The 10,041-nt window shown below is 55.1% G+C and overlaps 1 protein-coding gene across 1 annotated transcript; it reads right to left on the minus strand.

The window, feature by feature from the left end:
* Positions 1 to 1,514: 1,514 nt before the first annotated feature.
* Positions 1,515 to 9,573, minus strand: LOC101788415 (protein tweety homolog 3-like). Its single transcript, XM_023565135.2, has 8 exons — positions 8,112 to 9,573; positions 7,051 to 7,123; positions 6,720 to 6,794; positions 5,717 to 5,772; positions 4,986 to 5,078; positions 3,355 to 3,447; positions 2,906 to 3,042; positions 1,515 to 1,813 (listed from the first exon to the last, which is right to left on the minus strand). Exons 1-8 carry the CDS (start codon positions 8,118 to 8,120, stop codon positions 1,618 to 1,620), a joined length of 732 nt encoding a protein of 243 aa, XP_023420903.2. The 5' UTR covers positions 8,121 to 9,573; the 3' UTR covers positions 1,515 to 1,617.
* Between the last annotated feature and the right edge of the window lie 468 nt (positions 9,574 to 10,041).

Consider the following 10,041-nt stretch of genomic DNA (forward strand, 5'->3'; position numbering starts at 1 on the left):
GCCTGCACTATAAAAGGGAGGCAAGAGGGGAGGGGCATTGTCAGAATGCTGCTGACTTTGAGGATGGAGGCAAAGGCTCAGGGCCAAGGAATGTGGGCACCTCTGGAAGCTGGAAAGGGCAGGAGGCCATCTTCCTAGGCTTTTTCCCCTGGAGGCCCCAGGAAAGGCGACACAGCCCTATGAACACCTTGAGTCAGAGCTCAAAGGAGCTTCTGACCTCCAGAACTGTATGGTAATACAGCTGCTTTAAACCCGCTGAGTTCGTAGTGAGCTGTAGCAGCAGCAGTGGGGCTTCACGGGAGCCCTCACCTCCAGTCTCTTTGGGACCCCTGCAGGTACAGGGAGGCTTCCCTGACTGTCAAAAGCTCGCCTGCCCTGCCTGCCCCAAAGAGCCAGGGCTCTTTGTCCTGCAGCACTTATGCTTTCACACCGGTTCTGTCACCTTCTGACTATTTTCTGCTCCCACTGGAGTATCAGTGGGGCAGAGCTGTGCTCCACTGCTACACAGGGCACCCAGAACAGTGCCAAGCCTAACACCTTCGGGGTGAGCAGATCACCCCTTACTAGGTACCAGGATGTTTTATTTTTCCTCTGATCCAGGGGACTGAACTCAGTACCTTTGCCCTGAGCCACATCCCAAGTTTCTTTTTTTTATTTTTAATTATTTAATTTTGAGACAGAGTCTCACTAAATCACTAAGTTGCCTTGGCTGGAGTTTAATCTGTGATCCTCCTGCCTCAGCCTCTGAGTCCTGGGATTACAGGTGTGCACCGTCACACCCAGCTGCACAGTCAATCTTAAAAGTTCTGGTAGAGGCTGTTGGTGATCTCCTCCTGGTGTCCACATGAGCCCAAGCTGGGAGCCAGGGCCCAGGTGTCTTCCAAGGCTCCAAACACTGATGGCCAAAGGCCCTACCTTCATGGATCTGATGTCTCCCTGGGCGATAGGTGCTGCCACCTCACGACTGTCTACTGCATGGCCTGGGGAGCAGCTGCCTCATGCGCTGGAACCTGCTTTTCTTAGGAAAACAGAAAGCCATTCTCCCCACAGCGGTGGAGGACTCATTGCAGTGCAGGTGCTGCTTCTGGAAGGATGAAGAGACTAGTGGACTTCCCCGGGCTCCGTCCTGGTCCTCAGCTCTTCCACCAAGCCTGTGCTGTGTCAGGGCAGTCACCTTTGCTAGGGGCCTCTCACAGCCTCCCAGCAGTCCCTCCCCATCCTACACCCGGGGGTAAGACTGGAAAGCCAGGCTCTCCAGATCTATGACCACACCGCCATGCCCACTGCAACCCCTGGGGCCAGCTGCAGGCCTGCAAGGCCCCATCTACCCAGGGACCCACCATCTTCACTGCGGCCACAGCCCTCACCCAGGCCTGGTGCCTTCCTGGGGCTCATCAGGTCTTCTCCCTGACTCCTCAGTCCTGTTGGTCTGTCCCCACCCAGCTGAGTCCCCTGCCTCACCCTACAAGGGGCCTAGAGAGAGAGACCTTCCTGACAAACTCAGAAGTCACCTGTTCATTAAAATGTTTATTTTAAAACATGAAACCCAAGCTGAATAGAAACCACAGAAATTACATTGAGAAGATTTTTAGTATTTGCCAAGAAAAATAAAATATCTCAGGACTCCTGAGATAACAGGCTCACGGCCACATCCAGGCAGCGGCCACCTCTCATGCTATATACATTCACCTTGTGTGTGGCTCTTGGCCACTGGCAGCGCTTGTGCTTCTGAGCAGGTCCCGCAGCTCTGCCCTCCGGCCCCAAGGTCAGAAACACGCCAGCAGCAGGCCGAGCAGGTCTCCATGGCCCCCACCTGGAGCAGGACAGTCCCTTCCGCTGAGGTTTGATCACACTGGGGGGCTCAAACACTGAGGATGGAGGCCCAGGGTCTGCCACCGCCCCTGCCCATCCCTTTTGGTCCCAACACCAGCATAAAAAAGGGGTTTGGAGGACGGGCAGGCTGAAGGTCACCCCAGGAGGGGAGGGTGATTCTGGGCAGGCAGCTGTCTGCTGCTCCAGGAGGGAGAAAACAGCCATCCAGTTCAAGTGCTGTGCTCTTAGCCATTCCACTAGAGCTGCTATCTTTATTACCACAGCCTCCATCACCACCAGCACTACCACACCACCATAATTATCACTGCCGCAGCATCACTGTCATTGTCACCCCTTCACCATCACCATGATGAACACCATCATCACCACCACTAACCATCACTGTCACCACCACTATCATCACCACCTTCACCCTCACCATAGCCACCAATGTCTATCACCACCAGCAACATCGTCATCATCACAAGAGAAAATAACAAAAATCCAGGCAAAGGGAATAAATCAGATCTGAGCTACCTGCCATCCAAGCTGGGCACCAAGAAGCAGCCGCAGCCCAAATGGGAGGAGAGGCAGCAGGTTCGGGAGATGGACCACGGGGCTTCTGTAAGGGAAGGAGCTCGACGCCCTCCAACCAGAATTGACGCCCACTCAACCCAGGATTAAATGAGGAACCTGAGGCAGGGGCTGCCAGGAACCCCACCTCAAAGATACAGACAGAGTGGCTCCATGGGAGCTGCATCTGGCCGATCCTGGTCGCCCAGCAGAGGCCACAGCCACCTGAACTGCCCCTTCAGGAGATCACATAGCCGAGATCCATCCACCATTCTGTACCCCTGCACCCGAGGACCTGGCCTTTAGGAATAGTGACCTGTGAGCACGCTCCTCAGCATGGGGGAACAGGGCCAAGCCAAGGGCACAGGAGACTCTGGTGCCCCTCCTTGGCTGAGCTCCTCTGTGGAATGGGAGCACTCAGCTGGAGCAGAGACCTGCACCTCTGGGGCCATGAGCTGGAGTCTCCAGGACCCCGTCCCAAAGACAGCTGGGCCACATTTCAGGACCTGCTCAGGCTCACCTCTTCTGCTGCCAGGTGTGTGGGACGCTGCAGACGATGGAACTGAACATGAGGGCTGTGACGAAGGAGAACAGCGCCAGGTAGATGAGGCCCTCGATGCCGTCATAGCAGAAGCCCGTCAGTGCCTGCACGTAGTCCTGAGCCAGCAGAGACGAGACACAGGGAGAGGGAACAGGGACACAGAGTCAAGGGCAGAAAGTGTGAGATGGACGGGCCAGGCAAGCTTCAGCTATAGCAGCCTGGATGCCCTGATGCCAGGCTGGGCTGAGGCCCCCATCACCTACTGAGTCTGCTGTTCTCAAGGGCCACTCCTGCCCTCTCCCCAGCTCCCCTCTACCCTTAGCTCCCAGCTCCCCTGACCTCTTCCCTGCCCCACAGTTCCCCTCAAACCCACAAGGCTGCTCTGACTCCTGACCTCCTCGGCACCCTCTGCCCGCTGTGGCCCTCACCAGGTGCAGGCTGCGGCAGTCTACCAGGGCGGTGAGGTGCTGCAGATTCACTTCCGTGCCGTTCAGCACCTCCTGGACACGGAGCAGGGGGTCCTGGGAGCAAGTGAAACTCAAGGTCAACACTGCACTATGCGGAGACCCAGGCTGAGAGCCTCCCAACCTGCCCCAGAAACCACCTTTGACCACTCCACCTTGGCACAGGCCCTGAGGACCCCAGCTTTTAGCACGTGTGATCTTGGAGTCTGCCCTGGACTTGCAGGCACAGGCGACATATGGATACCTGTCCATTGTCATTACTATATGAAGACAGATCTCCCTTATCATGAGAGAACAGACAGCTACTGCATGCCACCGAAGAGGACAGGCTAAGCTTTGAAAAATTCTACTTCAAGTAGCCAAGCCTGGTGACACTCACCTGCAATCTCAGGTACTTGGGAAGCTGAGGCAGCAAGACGATATGTTCAAGCCCAGTGTGGGCAACTTAGCAAGAAGCTGTCTTGAAAACCAAAATGACTGTGGATACAGCTCAGTGCAAAGGCTCTGGGTTCAGCCCCCAGTGCTAAAAGGTAAAGTCCTAGTTAAGGAACAGTGGAAGACAAAGGAAAGTCCTCACACTACCTCAAGTGACAAAACTGTACAAAAAACTGCACAGAGACAGCCTGACTCTGTTACACACCCGTGACAGCGTCCCATGTGTTCTATGTGCACACGTGCACAGACACCTCCAGCCCTGTCTCACACACGGGGACATGGCCAAGCAGAAACACCTGCAGGTGGACTGTGGCTCCTCCAGATCACCAGCTTGACCCTGCACTGCTTCCTGTCACATATTTTCTTCCCTTCTTTTTTTCTTTTTGTGGTACCGGGGATTGAACCCAGGGCCTTTGCACTGAGCTACATCCCCATGGCTTTGTTTATTTTGAGATGAGGTCTTGCTAAGTCACTAAGTTGCCCAGGCTGGGCTTGAATTTGTGCTCATTCTGCTTCAGCTTCCCTGAGTGCCAGGATTGCAGCTGTAACACTTTCTCTAAGGACCCGCTGGGATCCTGAGAAAAGAGAACCTGTTGTGGGCTGCATTGTGTCCCCTAAAACTCCTGTGCTGAGGTCCCACCCAGAACCTCAGATCACTGTGCTTACAGAAAGGGCATTAGACATGAGGTCACCAGGGGTTAGGTGCTGGCCCACTATGCCTGGTGTCATACAGAGACACACAGAGAGGAATGACCCCGTGAGGACTTGGGGAGAAGACAGGATCTATAATCCAAGGAAGGCAGCCTCCAGCAGGATCGGCCCAGCCATACCTTGACCCTGGGCTTGCAGCCTAACCTCTGGGAATATGAGGTACAAATGTCAGTCTGGTGTCTTCCTGTGGCGCTGGGTATGGCCTTACACATGGTGGGCAAGTGCTCTGCCACTGAGCTATGTCCCTAGTCCCCATTTCTTTTAACAGAAAGAGTTTCTATTACTTTGAAAATAAAGAACATAATTATTTTTTAAAATTCTATCAAAATCCCCAAGGAAAAGGAAAAAAAATGGAAGGAGAAGAGGAAAAGAAAGACCATTTGAACAGGTGTAGGAAACAGGACTCCTACAGTCCCCCAGAGCCCCTCTTGGGCTCTGTAGCCCCTCACCTTGGTGGCGGGATGCTCCCGGGGGACGTTCCTCAGAAGCTCGGCCACAATGTCCTGCATCTCCACCAGTGCCTTGTGGCTGCCTGACAGCTTCTGCTCCACAGAGAGGCGTAAGTTCCAGCAGCTGGACAGCCCATCCTCCCCACCCACCCCAGGCAGCCTGCAAAGTCCCAGGTGGCCAGCTCTGCCCTCAGGCTCCAGGACTCATCCTGCTCTCCAGCTGCCTACACACCCAGGGGCCAAACAGCCCAACACGGTGATGGGAACCCTGTGCCCACTCTAGAGAACAAAGTCCTGAGGCAGACAGCGCTCAGGACTGAGAGTCATGCCATCCCGTATAGCAACTGGCAGCAGGGAAAGGGTTTGAGCAGTGGTGCTTACCCCCAAATCTCACCACCAGGATACCCAAATGGACAGCCTGTCCCCTGCCCCCTAGGAGTTGCCCTGGACAGCCCACGGAGTGAAAGGAGTCCAGGGCAGTGGTGGCATTAAGCAGCTCACAAGAAAAGGTTTGTGCCAGGGGGACAGTGTGGCAGTCCCAGGGCAGCAAGTGAGGCCAACCCAGCATTCACCTGGCTGCTCTGCTCTGCCTCTGTGGAGCCTGTGGGCCGTGGATGTGTGGGCTACAAAGGCCAGAACAGGGTCTGCTCAGCCTCTCCATAGACACTGTGCCCTGGGCTCTCCCCACCCCTGCACCTGGCCCAGCCTCTCAGGACAGGGCTGGCTCTCACCTGCTGGAAGGGGTTGGCAGCATAGGGCGAGCAGGCCAGGTAGTACTGCAGAATGTCTGCGGAGAGAGGGCAAGGTGGGCTGAGGTGGCAGACTGTGCGAGTCTGTGTAAGGTGTCTGTGTGTGTGCACACGTCTTCAAGTGTGTGCCTGCATGTGTCCACATGTGTATACTTGGGTGCTATGTCTGTGTGCACATGTGTGTGTGGTGCAAATGTGTGCATACACATGTATGCATGTGCACACATGTATATATGTGATTGTATACACATACATGTGTGAGCTGTGGCCTCCAGAGAGATCCTTCAGGGCCCCCACCTATGTGGACTGGGGCTGGTGTAGTGACAGCACCTGCACTCAGCCCTGGGATCTGTGCTCCAATCTGAGCCTCCAGGAACTCAAAGCCTGTCAGACCCAATGTAGAAGCTGTACAGCTCATCAGGAAGTCCCACCAGCCTCACCCCCAAAGCGCACCCCTGTCCATGCCCCATCCTACTTATTCAAGCCACTCCTGTCTTTAGGAGTCCAAAAGCCATGCCCCAGGTCCTTGTCATCCCAAGAGCCCAAAGAAGCTTTGAAGAGGCTACTCCATCATGACTCACATCTCTCTTCTGCCCTTCCAGAATAAAGCCCAGTCTCCTACCTGTGGCCTGGTCCTGCTAGCCTCTCTCTACCCTCTCCTCTCCCAGGAAGTCCAGGGCTGTCTAGTATTTGTGCCTCTGGCCTTTGCACAAGATACAGCCTCATCTGGCTCAACTTCAGTGCCACCTGTTGGAGGCCTTCCATTCCCAGACTGCCCACTCTCAAGCAGCACTGGGCTCCCAGCTCCAGGAAGGTGGCCAAGGTAGTCCTGTTGGCTCCCTAGCTTCCTGGCCTAGCACCAGCTTCTCAAAGACCGAGGGCTATGAAGGCAGGGACACCTCTCTGTACACACCAGCCCTGTTTACCTGGCTCTCCCAGTTCAGTCCAGCCAGGAGGACCAACTCTGACAGGGCCACGGACTCACCCCCATTTCGCACTGAGTGCTCTTCCACCATCTTGGTCACGTAGGTGTCAGGGTCCACACAGAAGTCGCTGGAACCTTGAGTGGGCGCAGGCAAGAAAGGGAGTTAGCTGGGCCTTCCCTGAGGCGGTACCCTGGGCCCTCAGTGGGTAGAACCTACCCCAGGGTCCACTTTTGGCTCAAGAAGGTGGAGTACGAATCGGGGGGTATGGATATGCTGTGTACACATGGTAAGGACCCAGTGACCTGGCACAAGGTGGGAGAGGACAGACTGGCTTCCTTCACCTCCCACCCAGGCTCAGCAGATGGGGACTGCTGGTCTTCCACCACTCACCACAGATACAGCTAGCTCCAAAGCCAGGGCACCCCAGCTGATGACCAGGGCCAACACTCCCAGCAAGCAGACCCTTGGGACAAAGAAAGTCAGTCAGCATCTCCCAGGCTAGGGACTAGGTCATGCCACTCACTGGGCTATGGATGGAGGGCAAAACCCAGGTACACCTGAGGACATGACCTCTGGCTGAGACCAGGCCCTCTCAAGGCCCAGGGCCTGGACAGGTTCCCCTTTCACCTTGACTAAAGAACAGGAGGTTTCCTGGGCTTTGCCTTTCCTGTCGCTAGGCCTGTCACCAGAACGCTTTCTTTAGCAGATGAGTCTCTGCTTTCCTTCTCTCTCTCTCTCTCTCTCTCTCTCTCTCTCTCTCTCTCTCTCTCTCTCTCTCTCTCTTTTTTTTCTTTATAGTGCTGGAAATGGAATCCAAGGCCTTGTGCAGGCTGGCAAATCTTCCATCACTGGCCACCCCCACCCCACCCCGTCCCAGTGTCTGCCTCACAGAGCAGGATGAAGGTCCTGCTAGCCTCGGTCAGACCAGGCCCTGCCAAGCTTCATCCCCAGGGGCAGCCCTCTGAGCACCGTGGGCGGGTGGGCTCTTGCCTGCAGGGCTGGACCTCCCGCACTGACCTCTCCTGGCTCCCACACTGTGTTCACTCCCAACCTGCAGGCCTGTGTGCTGTCCAAGCCTGGGCCTCCACTCCACCACCCCCACGCTCATGAACCCTGGATGCCAGGTGCACGCAGCCCTGCTACCTGACCAGGCTTTGCGTCTCCCCAGTTCTCATTACCTGTGACCTTCATTTTACTTATTTGTCCCTCTTAGGCCTAGGAGTGCCACTGGGCAGGAGCTGGAGAGTCCTCTGGACCCTTCCTGCACAAGGTGCATACAGGAGCTGGGATGTGGCTATGCAATTACTCAGGGAGGGACACTAACATCACCTCAGAGCCACCCTAAGGGCAAGCTGTCACTCTTTCTATTTCTGGGCCAAGGGGAGTGACTGGTAGCTGATACAACACCTGCCTAAGGCCACCAGCCTGGTAAATAATGAAGCCAACCAAACCTCCTCCATGTCCACGGGCAGAGGTCACAGGAGCTCCGGCCTGATCTCCTGGTTTCCCCAGCACTTGGGGACCTAGGCAGGTGGCTCCAGCTCTCTTGACTTTTCTGAGGCAACCCAGACTGGGCATCTTGGAGCAGGCTCGGGTAGACCTCGGGCAGACCATGGGCAGGCCTCTGAGTCCCACACAGACCCATGATGGGGAGACAGTACCTCAGGTGCTCAACCCATCCCTCCCACAAGTACACCTCACCTCCAGACTCACTTGACCAGGATGCCCTTGGAGCTGCGGATGAGGCCCACCAGCACGAGGAGGCAGATGATGATACTGAGTAGCAGCAGGTCCAGGTAGCCCCGCCACCTGTGGGTGCATGTGGGTGTGGGCCAGGCACAAACAGGGATGGGGTCCAGAGAGGGGCAGGAGGGGCAGTCAAGAGCTTGGCTCCCAGGAGAGGCAGCCACAGGCAGCTGAAGACTTGGAATGAGCTGCTGGGGAAGGGAGAGAAGCCACTGGGTACCTACCTCCTAACGCAGGACAAGCAGGGACAGCCTGTCACAGAACAGAAAGGTGGGAGCCACAGGCAGAAGGAAAACAACAAGAAGGCACATTTAAACCACTCATCAAAAATCACAGCCACACCAAACCAAGAGGAAGGCACACAGGTTCTTTGGAGGTAAATGTACTTGCTTCTTGCAGAGAAAACTGCCCTGCACTTAGGTGGACACTAACTCAGCAGTTTTCTGGGATGGGTTGTGAAGTCCCTGCCATAGACACTGAGCCCATGGCTTGCTTAGAAAGGACACTGTTCAGGGAAACAGCCATTGGTGCTGGGATGTGTGGCTGCTTAGAGTGGGCTCTGGTTCAACTGCACTCTTTTTTACGTTTCTGCCTTGTGCATAGGGGCCTCTGCTATGAGGAGCAGGAGGGAGACCAGGGAGCTGCCAGGCGGGCTGGGGGCTGTGGACAGGGCACACACAGCAGGCTCACCCAGCTTCAGGAGCCAGCCTTCCCCATCAAGTTAAAGAACATTTATATCAGATCTTTCCCATCATCGTCTGGGATCTTAAAGGGTTCATTCTTAATACTTTCATATAAGTTCTGTAAGGGTAAAATAGCACCAAATTTTAAAAAATGCACAGAGTTGAAGCAACTGTTTTTTCTGTTGTCTCTTCCACTACAGACTAAGCATAAAGAGTAGCAGAACTTGTAAGCCAGACACACTTGAGAGATGCACTTACAATAAATAAGCCAGCTGGGCCTGGTGGCGCACTCCTGTAATCCCAGAAATCTGGGAGGCAGAGGCAGAAGGAGTTCCACCAAGGAATCCCACCAGTTGAGACCCTGTCTTAAAGTTAAAAAATAATAATCATATAAAAAGAGCTGGGGAAGTGGCTGAGTGGGAGAGTGCCCCTGAATTGATTCCCCATACTGCAAAGGGGGAAAAAAAAAAAAAAAAACAGTGAATGAACCAGCACTGCCATCTGCAGAGAACTTGGGGCGTTTCAAAATGTCCCCAGTTAAGAAGGAAGAGGAACAGCGCCACCATGAGGAGGCTCAGCAGCTCAGTCCCACAGACTCACCCTTAGCAGCTCCTCAGGGAGGTCGTCCCCCTCGTTGATACCACGGTTCATGGTGATGAACCGCTCCACAGTGGGTTTGTCACACACATTGTGGTTGTGCAGGCTGGTGTTCAGCATGATGATGGCGAATGACAGCACACAGTATGTGTTTGCAACAAGGCAGAGGACAGTGAGGGACTCAGCAGCCTGAGCTCTGCTGAGGTTTGGACATGGAGTGTGGGGGCCACAGGGAAGAGCAAAGCAGAAACCTGTGCACAGTGGCTCCCTGCACCTCAGGCAAGACTATGCTGGCACAGGCAAAGAAGGTCCCAGGAATACAGTGCCCTGTGCCACAGGCCTTTGTCCTGAAGCA

This window comes from Cavia porcellus, unplaced genomic scaffold (assembly GCF_034190915.1).
Source record: "Cavia porcellus strain 051 isolate PalLab524CR breed Dunkin Hartley unplaced genomic scaffold, mCavPor4.1 scaffold_23, whole genome shotgun sequence".
Classification (NCBI taxonomy): Eukaryota; Metazoa; Chordata; class Mammalia; order Rodentia; family Caviidae; genus Cavia; species Cavia porcellus.